This window comes from Odontesthes bonariensis, chromosome 14 (genome assembly GCF_027942865.1).
Source record: "Odontesthes bonariensis isolate fOdoBon6 chromosome 14, fOdoBon6.hap1, whole genome shotgun sequence".
In the NCBI taxonomy this organism is placed as follows: domain Eukaryota; kingdom Metazoa; phylum Chordata; class Actinopteri; order Atheriniformes; family Atherinopsidae; genus Odontesthes; species Odontesthes bonariensis.
The window spans coordinates 17,993,910-18,008,901 of NC_134519.1; the positions used below are offsets into that span (position 1 = coordinate 17,993,910).

The 14,992-nt window shown below is 40.2% G+C and overlaps 1 protein-coding gene across 2 annotated transcripts; it reads right to left on the reverse strand.

Annotated features, from left to right (window-relative positions):
- Window positions 1–10: 10 nt before the first annotated feature.
- Window positions 11–8,548, reverse strand: efcab14 (EF-hand calcium binding domain 14). 2 transcript variants are annotated; one of them, XM_075483263.1, is made up of 9 exons: window positions 7,792–8,548; window positions 5,831–5,976; window positions 5,564–5,709; window positions 4,637–4,735; window positions 4,447–4,554; window positions 3,015–3,167; window positions 2,196–2,304; window positions 1,971–2,099; window positions 11–1,531 (listed from the first exon to the last, which is right to left on the reverse strand). In XM_075483263.1, the coding sequence occupies exons 1-9, from the start codon at window positions 7,965–7,967 to the stop codon at window positions 1,353–1,355; spliced, it is 1,245 nt and encodes a 414-aa protein (XP_075339378.1). In that variant the 5' UTR covers window positions 7,968–8,548; the 3' UTR covers window positions 11–1,352. The 2 variants fall into 2 exon arrangements, with proteins under 2 accessions (XP_075339378.1, XP_075339376.1); XM_075483261.1 differs by having other exon boundaries at window positions 5,831–5,979.
- Window positions 8,549–14,992: the final 6,444 nt, after the last annotated feature.

The window sequence follows — 14,992 nt, forward strand, 5'->3', positions numbered from 1 at the left end:
AAGCAGAGCAAACTTTTAACTGTCTTTATTAATTGGTGCTCAAACAAAAAGACATTCATAAAACCCCCTCGTGTACAGCAATGGTGTGGATCCAAAATCTAAGTCATGGTGGCCACAGCTGTCGCATTTTAAGCTCAAGAAACCATTGTCCAGCAAAAACAAGTAGTCGACTATGTTGAATTTTTAAATAATTTGTTGATGTTACATGAAAAGCAACATGCAAAGCACAACTGAATTATTAAAAAAAAAAGTCTTGAATAGATTTAAACAACCCAACCCCCTGCACAAGATAACAATACATTTCTACAGAGCACAATTAAATCAGAATATGACAGTTTTGTTATGTAAATACACCATTATTAGGCCTTTAAAATGCAATAAAATCAATCAAGTAAAGAGTGATAGTCAGTGCATCTTACACTACCTGTTACATATTGTGAGCTTGGTGTTCCTTCCTTCCCTTGCCACCATAAACAAGCCATTTCTTTGCCTATCTTTGTTATTGCTACATATGCCTCAAGAATAACTACCTGTGACTCAAAGTGTTCGTAGCCCTTCAAATCTGCAGAACATCAAGAGAAAAATGCAAAAACAGCAAGCAATGAAACTACAGATAAACGCACACATGAATTAACCACGTGATCCCATTACAATTCGGTGAAGATAAACGAGGAAAGACACAGAAAACTAAGCAAAAGCAAAACTTTTTCTTTTTAGCTTAGAAAAGAAGCATACAAAAGTCTCGACTCTTACCATCGCTTGTTTGTTTCGGATAAGTTAGGAAACCGTCTAAAAATGCAACCAATGTTCGACAAAAACTGTTTCTAGTAGTCATTTGTAAACATTAATAAAATTCTATTCTTCAATCCTATAAATAAGGTTCAGGTGACGTGTACCAAGTGTCTGTGAGGACATCTGCAATGAACTGATAACTAATGTCTATGACAGTTCAATAAACAAACCTATTAGATTGAAATGAGATGTCAAAAAAAAAAAAAAAAGTACACTGAACACAGCAAGTCAAAGATTAAGGATGAGGAATGGGATTCAAAATTCACACCGTTTATCAATGGAATATTAATAATATGAACAAAGGAGCTGAATATATATTTAAATTTCAGATACTCAGGGATTACTGTTAAAAATAAAGGAAATGGTTAATGATGATGGCTTACATTATGTGTGACTGGATGCACAGGGGTGGGAGTAGAGGGCACACCAGCGCCACTTTTTCTACAATCAGCATGATAAATATTCAGTTCACAAAAGTGCAGCAATTCCGCAAAAGAGTTGGGACCCCCAGGCCCTGCTGGGTATTCAATACTGTTCGTTGGCGTGAGCGATGGCCGTGCTCACAAACCAGCAGCAGCTGTCAGCTCCATCAGGGAGTACCTCTGGTCCCCGTCGTCGTCGAAGCACTCCATGGCACCCTCGCTGGGAAGTGACGCTCCAAATACTTTCTTGAGGTGTTGATAGGTAAGTCCGAGTGAATTGCGTCCAACACCTGCCTGCTGGAAGATCTCTTCCAAGTCTGTGAAAGGAGTAAAAATGATGTTAAAAATCGAGTTGTGCTTCCTTTTGTTTTTATTGAGATATCCGGATTTCTGGTAAATGCAAAGCTACCACCTGCAGACAGTTAGCATAGTTTTGGATGCCATAATTGGCTTGGCGCTGTCAAAACCACAGCAAAATTCACGTACGGGCTTCTCCAAAGCTCATTAATTAAAATAAGATGCGTCATTTGTTGAATATGGACTACATGCTTGACTTGCTGCTTGACTAAGAAAAATAACTTCCTCAAGTCTTCGTATCAGACTAATTAGAGCCAGGCAACAAAGCAGCGAGTTACTGCACTTTCAACCTGGAATAAATCTTCCCACTTAACTCTGCAAAAACAGAGCCAAAGGGTGCATTTCTCAAAAATCCAAATCGTTCGCTGTAATAAAATGGTGAGAGATAGTTGTGTGCACCTTTCATAGAACTGACACCATACAGCACCCTCTTTAGACATTTTGACCCAGCGGCTCTCTTTGACCGGCTTGGAGTTAAGAAGCGGGGACGTCTGCTTGTCGGGGACTCTGTCAGCGGTGTTGACGCCTCTGTCAAAAACGCAGAAGTCAATATTACAATGAAACACAGAGCAAAGAAAGCCACGGTGATAGTAAAAAAAAAATATGCTTTATCATATTCTGTACCCTTCACATCCACAGGTGTTGCTTTGGTTGTAGTGGCTTCTTTCGCCATCTCACTTTCTGGATGTCCACTGCCATTCGCCTGTGGTGCCTCTGCATCATTATTCTGCAACTGCAACAAAAACAAAGCAGAAAATAACTATGCGTAATTGAACTTCCTTGGCCTATTACAGGCTGTGATACCGCTCAAATGGGGTATTAGCCATCACATAAGGCGGATGTCTCACTAAGATCCGGCAGCTCAAGCAGCATTTACGCCCTTGTCTATATAATGCCAAGAAACAAAGTAGTTTTAAAAGAATGAACAAAGCCATTGACTCTGATGCTGAAAATGCTTCATTCGAGGTGGAGCAATAACGAGCATATAACTAATGATAATGTCTTTTTTCTCTGTGTCCCATTATCTTTCCAACTATCAGTGACACAGTAAATCTTGATCAACCTGATCAGACTATGGCTGTTTTCAGGTGACTTCTCCCCTTGCAATGATTTCAGCAATATACTGTCCCCTTGCCGCTCGTCATCACCTCGAGCTGGCTTGTGCGCTGGCTGTTTGAAAGAGAACGAGCCCGGTAACCAGTCACTGGAAGTGGCTCTGCCTATAATAATCTATATCATGTTACACTGGAACCCATCTAGTCTCTTAAAGAGTTGATAAGGGGGGATGCTCTAAACCTTTACTGTCTACAGCTCTATTACCATCATAGCAGAAAGAACAATCACCAACAGCGCAGACATCTCCTGCCAACATGGCGGTGGAATCCCATGATTATGTTTGGGTCAACACGACGAGAAAAGCTCAAAATGTTGCATGTTACTCACGCTGTGTTTCGACCCGTTCTCCAATGAGGCAACTCTCTGGTGGAGATCTGCGACGGTAGAGAGGAGGATGTGGATTTGCTCATCAGTCCACGTGTGGTGCTGCTCTTCTGTCTTGTTGACCTCCCCCATGGCTTTTCTGAGGTCTGTTATGTCCTATTAAAGTACAACACACAAATGTAAACTGGCTTGCAGTTCGTAGACAGCAAATAATGTACAAAGTTAGTCAAATGTTTAAGTTTAACAGCTCGTGTCAAAAGACTATGGAGATCTCAGCGAGCTTGCAACTTATCACAAACTACAAAATGATCTAAAGTCATGGCATAAGAAACACATCAGTGTGTGATTATTTGTGCTTTAATAAAAACAGAGAGTACATTCAGCAGTTCTTTCAGATATTTGACCTAGTTTGAGTTGCAAACTAAAACCTCTAAGCTCCCAAAATAGATTGGCACTTGTTTCATGTATTATGAATGCCTACCCAAGGCATAGATCTAAGAAATGACAGGACGTTCTTATCCCGATGACTCCTTTACAACAGCTTGACAAGAACTGCAAAGCATGCTGGCAAAGCTTCCATGCGTGGGTTAACACACTAATTAATCTTTCCACGGCGGCGATCACCACGGCTCTTCATTTGGATTCATGCCACGATCGGGCTCATCAGAGCCATCCGGGTCATATGTAAGTGGATTTGCCTCCATTCAGAATGAGACAAATTTGCAAATGCACCACTACCAATAGCAACGAAGGACGAAGGATTATTGCACACTGGTTACGTCATTTTATTTAACAAATATAACTAAGAACAAGGCGATTTTAAGCGGTTTTATGTACACCACCATCCCCATGCATAATATGCAAAGCAATAAGAAAAGCTAAGCAGAACACCATATTCTGCATCACTAGAGATGTAAATACAAAAAGACAATTTCAACTTTGCCTTGTGAAAAAAATCCTTCACCTTTGCTCACATGACACACGAGATTGAGTCCCTAAACTATTTATGCAAGAAAAAAAGAAATTCTTCACTGTGAAAACAATGTGTGAATTTCAAACTGTGAACACTGTGAAATACAGTTTGACAAACAGATTTATTCATAAATCGACTATTCTGCCTCTCACAGCTGACACTACTCATCGTTACTGTAACTGTACAATGGGAAACACTCAGAACTGTTGATCCAGTCTGAGATATGAATGGATAACTGAAAGTAATAATAAATAAAAAAAGTCTATCATTCCGGAAAAAAAGTTTAAAACTAATTATTTAAGAAAAAAAGAAAAGGGAAAGATTAAACTTCTGCAAACAAAACATACAAAGTAACCTCAAAGTATTCAGATTTACAAGCCAGCGATGAGCAATTTAATCTCAGCAAGCCACTGTACCATCAGTTGGCTGTTCATGGTTAAAAATCAAACTATTTTGATTTACCGTCGTCTTCTTCAAGTCATCGTCTCTCTTCTGATTTTCAAGAGCAGCCTGCATAGTCTTAACGTCGTGTTGTACACTTGTTAGCGTGCTCCCAATTGTAGCAACACTCTGGAAAACAAGGATATTTTCAAAGTCAGTTATGGAAATCATTCAAAAGTATCTTTTCAGTTTCGGTCTCTTTTGGTTTTACCTTTTGAAGCTCTTCAACTGTTGTGGGAAGGCCGATTAAATCAGCAGCCGATTTCAAGTTGACCTTTAAATGGTTAACAGCAGAGTCCAGTAAAGTGATCTGAGGGAGGGTGAAGTAAACCATCAAGTTACAGCTGAAAGATACTGTTGTTTCCATCACTAGTACAATCTTTTTTTTTTTTTGAGTACACCCTGCAAAAACAAATAGTATTAAGTGTTAATCCCAACTGTTCAGATTAATCTCTATGAAGTGCTCTTTAACCGAGTAGTGTTATACTAACAGATGTGTACAGAATTCTGGATCTCCAGGTGGGTTAGCAGGCATGAGATTATCAGCATCGATAGCTTCATCGGTCTGGTGAAGTGAGGGCATTTTTATGTTAATGGTCTCATGGCTTCCTTCAGAAAGAACAGCAAGACTGACGTAACAGCAGTGGTGAGCGCACTATTTGTGATTTGTCTCTTAAGGATTCTCTGTTCCGTCTATGCCAGACATAAACTGCCCCTGCAAATATTCAGCAGAAATTTCCTCTGTTAACCAACCCACCATTGCTGTATATGCAGCTCACACCTGAACCGTGTTAAAAGTGATAATGTTGGGAGGCCATTAAGACTAAACACTGCACATTTCAACTGCCATCAGGTAAATGGAAAGGACTGCATGAATGGACGGGGCTTTAAAAAAAAGCTACAGCTTGCACAGTTTTTTATTTGCAAGAATAAAAAGACATCACTGACTGATACTGTTGGCATCATTCTTACTCTGCATCACACGACTGTGGCAGCAGTGTATCAAAAGTCCACAAACTATAACCGTTCGAAGCAGAATCAGTCTGACCCGAACAGCTTGCGACAGAGAGCATTTCCTTTTATGACTGTGGGTTTAAAGGAGGTTTCCTTAAACCTCCCAGCACCCATGACAACTAACCTTTCTGTTCATTTCTGTTAAGTTGGACCAGAGTTTGTTCAGGCCCTTGCCCCCGTTCTCAATGTCATCAATCTTTCTTTCCTTCTTTTTCAGGTCCTCACTTAATTTTGGTATTTCACTCGATGACGCCTTTTGGCTGGATTCCACTGTAACAAAAGCAGTACAGTATGTTGAAAGCAGTGTTAAACACAAATGAACTTATGGCCACTTCGCCAGCATATAAATGTTGTTTATGACCATCACCAGGAAACTGATGTTTGGACTTACTGCTGTGCAGCTTCTCTTTCAGAGAGTCTACGTCTTCTTTCAGAGCAATCTGCATCCATATGAGTCCAGCACAGGCCATGACGCAAGCAGCAAGTATGATGAACAAAAACAAGGGGTAGCACACATTGCAGCACTGCGTGTAGCTTCTTCTGGGAAGAGAAGGAACATGATAACGTTAGACAGCACAACTGCACAGCTTCTTTCATTTTTAATGAGGGGGATATTTTCAGAGGGCTGTGTGTCATGGGAATGATGAGGATTACTTAAAAGAATTGTTCATTAAAATAAGGGCCGCCACATACTATACCATCATATCATACTCATGCTGTGTAATTTCTCTTAATGACTATGACATTGTCAGTCTGTGATGAACAGCCGAGGAAAATCCTTCGGATTTTGCTGCAGTGCGTCTTTGATCAAAAGTTGATCATTTTTCACTATTAGGCTTCAATATATTCTTGAGAACAACAATATGAAATGTGATTCTGTTGGCAATACACTAAATTTAATAGTGACAAATCAATTTCAAATGTTATTTTAACTTAAACTATAAGCACAGTCTTTATGCCTGCGCAGTAAGATAAGATTTCCTATGGTGTTTTTTTTTCTTTCTTTAGTTATTTTGATTTTACGTTTAGAGTTAACCCGCATGTGCTGCTGCATGTTGCTGCTGCATGTTGCTGCCAGCACTGTCATTGTTTTTCATGGGATGTGTGGGTGGGCTGTCCACCTTTTTATGCGGCAAAGTTTTCCATTTTGAAATCTCCACTCCTGTACTCCAGGGGAAGAAAGAACATGTGTATCTAATGCGTTTGTTTAATTTTTAATGAGTAAGAGTGAGCAGTCCAGTCGTCCATTTTCTATATACATCCATCCATTTTCTACACCCACTTAATCCAACTTAGGGTTGCAGGGGGGCTGAAGCCTATCTTGGCTGTCATTGGGCGAGAGGCGGGGTTCACCCTGGATAGGTCACCAGTCCATCACAGAAACAAACTAGACAAATAACCACACTCACACTCACTCCTAGGGACAATTTAGAGTCACCAATTAACCTAACATGCATGTTTTTGGATGGTGGGAGGAAGCCGGAGTACCCAGAGAGAACCCACGTATACACAGGGAGAACATGCAAACTCCACACCGAAAGGCCCCAGCCGGGATTCAAACCAGGAACCCTCTGCTGTGTTATTGTGTATTCAAAATCAAGTTTGTGCTACCAAAATGGTCTATATCTGCTTAGTCCAATTCAGGCCTGGTGCCTATCCCAGCTGCCACAGGGCTAAAGGTGGGGTACACCCTGGACAGGTCAGAGTGGGTCATCCAGCAGTATCTCATCAGGCTCTTTTGCCTGTATTATACAAGGGCAAACAGAGAAAATAGCTTTGTGTACGTCTTTTGCTTTTTCGGGTTGCTTTTTGGGGTCCCCCTAGGGACTCCACCCATGACCTCTCAGCTGTCCTAATGAGAATATGATGGTATGTCACACCGTGATGGGTGCTATGATGGGAGCCCCATCTTGTAAGGCTCTCCCATTAACTATGCCTACAGCCATTGATGCACGGTTAGCTTTTGTTTTGTTTGTCAAAAAACTTCTAAATCTAGAAGAGAAGGAAAGAGATGGAGACAGTAACAAAAAACAAACAAAAAAACGGTTTTCTTTCCAAATTTCAGTAAAACTAGATGTTTAGAATAGCCAAGATTTTTTTCTTCTTCTAGTAAATATTTAAAGGGTGTATTCGTGCCATTAAATCATTAATGGCATGATTTGATCTCGGTAATGTATCGGTCAAAGAAAACAAGCTACTGAGTCAGGCCTAAAGGAATTTGTTTAAACATGAAAAATGCACTTCAAACTACTTTTTGCTTTGGACATTATTTAAAGGCAACAATTTAATCAAGTAACAGAAAAAAGGGACCCATTCATAACTCTACAACACTTCTATAAACAGATCACTCACTTCCCAAAATTAGGTCCGCTGTTCAGGTTGTTGAAATCGTCTTCTTCCGAACTGGAGTCCGACTCCGAACCTGGCGGCTCGGTTCGGAGAAGTCGATGACCAGACCCCTTTTTGGTCTTCTTTCTCTTACTGTCTCCGAGTCCGATCAAAGCATTCAGCTCTTTCCTCTTCTTCATCTTCTTTTGAGGGGTCAGCGAACCCGCCGAGCCCGATTTAAAACCAACTAAATCCAACGTTTTGTCCAGTTTGGTGGATGTTGTCGTTTATTAAGCCGCTAAGCTAAGGTTTCTTGGTAGCTTGAATTTCAACCCCGTATCGGAGCAAACGGATATAAACACATCGGGCTTTGCCTGATGGTTGCTTTGTCTTATACGCATAACACATAAAATGTTCAGCAACTGTTCGGCATTCTTTTACACTCCCAAAACAGCTTATCTGAAACAAGTTCTTCTACAAGCTGCTGGGTTATTACGTCTGTTTAGCTAACTCTCTTAGCATGTAACACCTTGCTAACGTTTGCTAACCGAGGCTGTTGTCGTTACTGTGCTCTCACATCTTCTTCCTGAGCTTTCAATGATCTTCTCAGACGTCGTTCATTTAGGAAAAGCTCCGAAAAGTTTTTAAATAGCTGTATAAAACATTTCAATAATATAATCGAATTATGCTGCACTCTATTTCCGGAGATTTGTCCAAATACTTGTATTGTTTAGGCAGGACCAGGCCGTCCAAATAACCTCACAGCTGATTGGTGCAATGGCAGAGCTACAACTTCCTGTGCCCGGTTTTGACAAGGAACTACATGGCACGTAACACTGTCCGACAAGACAGCATCCCTTTCATTGCTCGTGGTTACAGTTCTGAATTACTTTACTAAATAACATTTTAACAACAATTTGTTTTTTATATTTACAAAGACTTCTTCCTATGCATTGCTAAACAGATCTAACTGTTAATACACGTGCAAGTTTATTTCCAAAAGAAAGCAGGTCATGTTTATAGTTTTTTTTGTTTCAAAGTTTTTATCTTAGACACATGTAGTATAACTATGGAAGCCCGTTTCCGCCACTTAATAAAAATACATTTAGAAATACTATCTCATAATTATGAGATAGTATCTCATAATTTCGACTAAAGGCTGATTTATACTTCTTTTAAGTGCCCTTGCGCTTGCGTCTTGCGCTTGCGTTAATGGCTCGAGACGTTTATGCTTAATTTTGCTTTGTCGGCGGTTGCGTGTGCTGCGTGGCGATTCACCACCAGCACAGTAGGTGGAGCAGCGGGTTTTTTCAATGACAAGCCTACTACGATGAAAGGAAATTCACCGCCAGGACCTCTTCGGCATAGACATAATACATACATTATATTATGTCTATGCTCTTCGGCAAGTCTCTATTCAGGTGGATTCATGCTTCTTCTTCTTCTTCTTCTTCTTCTTCTTCGCTTTCTACCTTGGCGTTTGAAAACAGCGGTCTTTTATTAGGGGATGAAACCGGAAGATGAACACGCCGCTGGATGTGATGTAGATAGTGGCTTGCGCTCGCGTCTTGCGTGAAGTTTAGAAGTTTAACGGCTTGCGTTGCATCTTGCGTCACCAACCATAATCAGGCATTAGTATCTAATAATTTTTTTTTTATTTTATTTTATTTTTTTAAAGGTGATAGAGAATGGTTGAATGGGGCATTAATCCTTGTTCTGTGATGTGATATGTAGCCCAAAAAAAATTGGTTGGGTCTGTAATGGCTCAGAACCTCCCTAAAAGGCTCTCTAAACAGGTGTTACTATGCTGGGTTTAGAATGCGTCTTTTTCCGTCGTTTCAGAGCTTATCTGGCAACCTCATTATGAAATGCAGGTTGCCGTTGCTTGATTGGCTGCCCTTGCTCTCACTGAAAACAGAGCTATAGAGTAATACACTGACTGAAAAGAAAGCTCATAAGAATCAGAATTCGTTTTATTGCCATTGTTAGTGAACAGTGTTCACTAACTAGGAATTTGCTGCGGCGTAAGGTTCAAACATGTAACATAGGATAAAAAATAAAGAATAAAAATATATGAATATAAAATGTACAAGGTGTGTACGACAATACACAGTATCCAATATACAGAGCAACAACAGTGCAGCTTCATTAGTGCAATTTTAATTATGGTAAAGTGACTGGGGCAGGTTATGAGGTGATTATGAAGTGTTCATAAGTCCGACTGCAAGGGGGAAAAACTGTTTTTGTGACGGGAGGTTGTAGTCCGAATGGACCTTTGCCTCATGCAAATAGTCCATGTGCAGCGTGAGAAGGGTCAGCTGTGATCCGACCTGCTCGCCCCATAGTCCTGGAGAGGTGCAGCTGATCACCGCAGCGAGCGCGCAGCGAGCGCGCAGCGAGCTCATAGCTCGCTGCAGTCTTGGTCTGTCCCTGTCGGAACTGACCATGAGCTGCTCGGAACGGAGCTTTGTGAAACTGTAGTCCGTGAAATGCGCAGCGCAAAGGAAAAGTCGGCGGTTGGGGATGCTGTTAAAAATAAATAAAAGCCATTGATCGCGAACATTGCTTTCCGGGGGAAGAATATATAACGATCGTAGTCCGCTTTCACAGCCTTGGAAGGCTCACCTGTTCCTGTTTCTCGCCGAAGGGGCGTGTCTAAAACGGAGTGGCTGTGGACTTGGGTGCGGGGGGGGGGGCGATTTCTGAAAAAGTGACGTCACTTTTTCACAAAAACGGATAGGGGGATATATATTAAAAAGGGGAGTACTTGAAACAGAGGTTCTGACGCTTGCTGGCACTTCGTGTGTACTCCCCACAGCGGGAAGACTCAGGACTAACACCAAAAACGGGAAAAAGACGATTTTGATTCTCTATCCCCTTTAAGTATTTTTTGGGGCTTTTTATGCCTTTAATGAGAGGACAGTTGGAGAGAGACAGGAAGCAGGGGGCAGAGAGAGGGGAAAGACACGCAGCACAGGGCCGCTCGGTGCGGGACTCAAACCGGGGCCAGCTGCAGCGAGGACTGTAGCCTCTGTACATGGGGCAGCTGCTTAACCCACTACGCCACCGACTGCCAGTATCTCATAATTTTGACTTAGTATCTCATAATCATGAGATAGTATCTCATAATTTCGACTTAGTATCTCATAATTATGAGATAGTATCTCATAATTTCGATTTAGTATCTCATAATTATGAGATAGTATTTCTAAATTTATTTTTATTAAGTGGCGGAAACGGGCTTCCATACTTAACACTACTACGTTTTGTGTTGACTGAATAATATTGTGTGAGATGAATTTATTTAATCTTACAGTTTCTAATGTTCATTTTAATCGGAGGGGTTGACCCATGAGATGAGCACATGAGATCAAACAGAAATTCGAACAAAGTTGGTTTGATATGTAATTTAAAAACTTGTTTTGAGCAAAAAGTTGAGATTCTGTACAGAATTTAAATTAAAAAAAAGAATAAAAAGATTTACAAATGATTGAAACACCCTTTTTCCTTTTTAAATCAACCAAATGTTAAAACTAAGACCTCTTTCTTTCTTTTTTTTGATTTAAGCTTATCTTGAAGTTGACGCCAGCTACATGTTTTTAAAAATGTTTGGGCATTGTGTATCATTGTATTGCAATTTATGTAGTTTTGAAAGCAATGTGTATTCCTAGACTGCATTTTCTTCTTTTCATTCTATTAATCTTTTGATGATTTTTTATATTGTAAATGACAACATTTAAACACCTTTGATCAAAATAAATTTGTTCACAAAAGAATGGTGAACTCCTCCCCATCTGCCAAGCCTACAGACTATTAACAACTTGGTGTAAGTGTTTGCAAAATATTTAAATTAATTCAAAACTTTCTATGAAACAGCATTTGATATCATTTTGATCGTTTCATTGTATCAAGGCCAGCATGAAGCTTGCCATAAATCCTGTTGACCTAGAGGGCCACTGGCTGACCCAGCAAGAGACATGGGCAGAACAGAGGCAAGGTCGCTGCAGAGTGGACTTTAGCCCCTTTTCATTGAAAACAGACTCCCACTGGCCTGTTCTTGGCTTTGAAATATGTTCCTTTATGTGCTTGCCCCCACCATGAAACCACAGTACAATGCTAGTAATAATGACAACAAATGAAAACCCCTCACTGAACAAATTTACAGAAATACAAAGGACCTGAGATGCTCCTCAGCATCTCAGTATGAGTTTGATTATTGATGAGGCCTACTGCTGATGCCTTATTATCCTCAGTAAATAATTCCTCAAGGCAATACTTGTCAGTTCACAATAATAGCACAATGCCACCCACAGACACACAAAGCTAATATTATCACAGTTTAGCCAGACTGATGTGCCTACCCTGTTATTTAAGTGCATTAAACTGGGAAGGAGGAGCTGTACAGTTTTGAGTTTATTCGCTGCAAGTCCAACAGTGTCATATAGATACCAAAGCACAATTCAATCAGCGTCTCATCTCTGTTTAGTGCACCTGTTGAGAGGACAAGCATCATGCTGGGGGCCTGCGTGGCACCATGCCAGTATAAGGCTGCAAATCAAAGCAGTTGAGGTGTTTCATCTCTTCACTGGAGTCTTGGTTTTTCATCAGGGGTTAAGACCGAGAGTATGGCACTTCAACCTCTGCCTCCCCACATCTACTGCCACAAGGTAGGTAGGATCAGGTATTGGAAGCCCGTCTATCTGATTTCTGAAAACATTTGTATTTCACTTCCATCACAGCAGGGATGCTCATATTCTCACCAGGAGGGATTCCTGTAGCCGTGGGCAGGGAGCAGCCCTGGGTGCTTACAGAGAAGGTAAATACTGATGGCACGATAAGAAAAACTGAATAGAATTGACAGCTAATTGAAGACTTTTATCTGGCATGGCAGACTGTGTGAATGCAGATTATCATCAGTTGGAGGCAAGGCTGCTGTTAGAATACCAATTCCTCTCATCGGGCTGTTTAAACATTTTTTTTTAATCTTCCAGCTATTATGTGGGATGACTCAGCTACTAGTATACATGGAAATTTCATTGTGAAGCCTTTCTGGTTGACAAATAATACTGCAACTGCAAAGCATTTAGAACTGTGACATCTCACTGAAAAAATTAACTTTATCTGTCTGATACCTTACCAGGAGATAAACATATAGTTTGCAGTAAAGCACAAGCATTGTTCTTTATTTTCTCAGTCTGCAGTACATTGCTCTGTGATATTTTGCCTGAAGCCAGGCTCCACACCTCTCAGTCACTGCTCTCTCTTTTTCTGAATCCGACATTGTGGCGTGGCACACACTTCGCGCAGCTTCGCGTTTGCAGTTTGTAGAACACCTGCTTGCTTCTGACGAATGACGATTTCCTTGTGTGTCAGCACAAATTTGACGACTAGCCTAACCGATGAGTGTTTGCGTTATATGATTCATCCAATTACACTCGTTCTCACTAGGTGTTGATGGCGCCACTGATCTGTATTGGATGGCGCACATGACGTGAAATACATAAACATTAAACTGAAGCCAAGAGTTAAAAAAAAAAAAAAAAAACTGAAGCCAAGAGTAACGAGGCCGTTTGTTTTAAAAATGTGAGGAATAGAAAGTACAGATACTTGTGTGAAAATGTAATGAGTAGAAGTCAGAAGTAGGCAGAAAAATAAGTAATGGAGTAAAGTACAGATACCTAAAAAGTGTACTTAAGTACAGTAACGAAGTATTTGTACTTCGTTACTTGACACCTCTGAAAAGCAGTCAACCAATAAATACTTTGAGGGATTCAGCTGGTGAGAATTGTCAGCCAGCATGAGCTAAACTGCAAAATAAAAATAACATTAAGGGTTAATGATACAAAGTGCAGGGTGCAAGTTGTCGCTAAATGGGAAAACAAGTCTGAAACAGACAGAGAAACACTGCAACCAACATGGACAACATATCTGACTGCAGGAGTGAGAAGAAACCTTATTTCAGACTGACCTCTAACATGTTTCTTCTTTGGTCTTGTTACACATTTGGCTGTGAAAAGGTGGTGAATGAAACTTTGATGATGCTTCAATTACACTATAATATAACAGATTAGCTGTTAAACTCAAATTAGATAACACTTTAGCATTGATCTTAGAAAAAATGATTTTTTTATTGCTTTTTTTGTTACAAATATTTCTTGTAAAGTTGGAAGCCCAGTTTTCAGCAGCTTTTAATGCTGCAGTGAAAGGATATACTGAGTTAATTAGTGCGCTTTTCTTATCTTATTAATATTTATTCAGAGTATATGTGAATTATTTAGATCACTCAGACTTTGTGATTTTTCATGATTTTGTGTTATTTCAGCCTTTTTGGTTTGTTAAATCCAGTCATTTTCCAACAGCATATTCACTTCACCATAAACACGTGACTACAGATGAAGGAGATGACACCAGAGTTGTGGCGTGAGACCAAAGTAAACACATAAAAAAGCTTGTCAAAGCTAAGATTGATGGTTTTGTGGCATTTAAATGACCTCAGCCCACATGTCCTCTGTCATTCAGCATGCTTTATTAAGACTTCTGATAATGTGCAAAAGGAAATCAGCAGGGGGCAATGTTTTCACATCAAAGAATACCGAGAATGCAGCATTATGGCAGCACTTAAGTCAAGGACAGAGGAGTTCAAAATCACTGGCTTCGCTCGGTGCCGGGCTAATGACAGCAATGCAAATACTGTTCATATCCAGCACAGTGGTAATCGTGATCATGTTTATGCTTTGATACTGACTGCAGTATCTTGCGCAGATATCCTGCATAGTCATACAGTGCTTGAACACTTAAATATTTTACAACATCAGTTTACAGTTTTTACAGCATTTCCACATACGCTGGCAGTCAGTTATGTTCACAGAGCGAGATACATTTGAGATCATGTAATGATGAATACTTAATACAGTTGTAACATTCAGCGTTGTGCCTTGAAACGTTCTTTTTTTTTTTTTTTTTGTGAAAGCAAAGCCAGAGAGGGAGATCACAATTAGTTTACTATTTGCTGCTTTAATCGTAACTCACTCTTTAAAGTCAGTTAAATAGCTTAAATGTAAAAGCAGATTTATCAGACAGGGACATTATGCTTCAACGATAAATTGTCTGTCTTAACCCAGAACTCACACTGTGGAAACACTTAGCCATATAGGCGGCCACAGCAGGGATACGGAAAAGGTCTGATATCGTCTGAAATGGATAAAAGGGAATAGATTAATATATC

Bases quoted from the DNA above. Each gene is read 5' to 3' on its own strand.
- efcab14 (XM_075483261.1), bottom strand. From the start codon at position 7,967: ATGAAGAAGAGGAAAGAGCTGAATGCTTTGATCGGACTCGGAGACAGT. The intron at 5,710-5,830 runs GTAAGTCCAAAC...CTTTTGTTACAG, and splicing joins GAAAGAGAAGCTGCACAGCA to TGGAATCCAGCCAAAAGGCG. The intron at 3,168-4,446 runs GTAAATCAAAAT...GTACTTTAATAG, and splicing joins ATGACTTGAAGAAGACGACG to GACATAACAGACCTCAGAAA.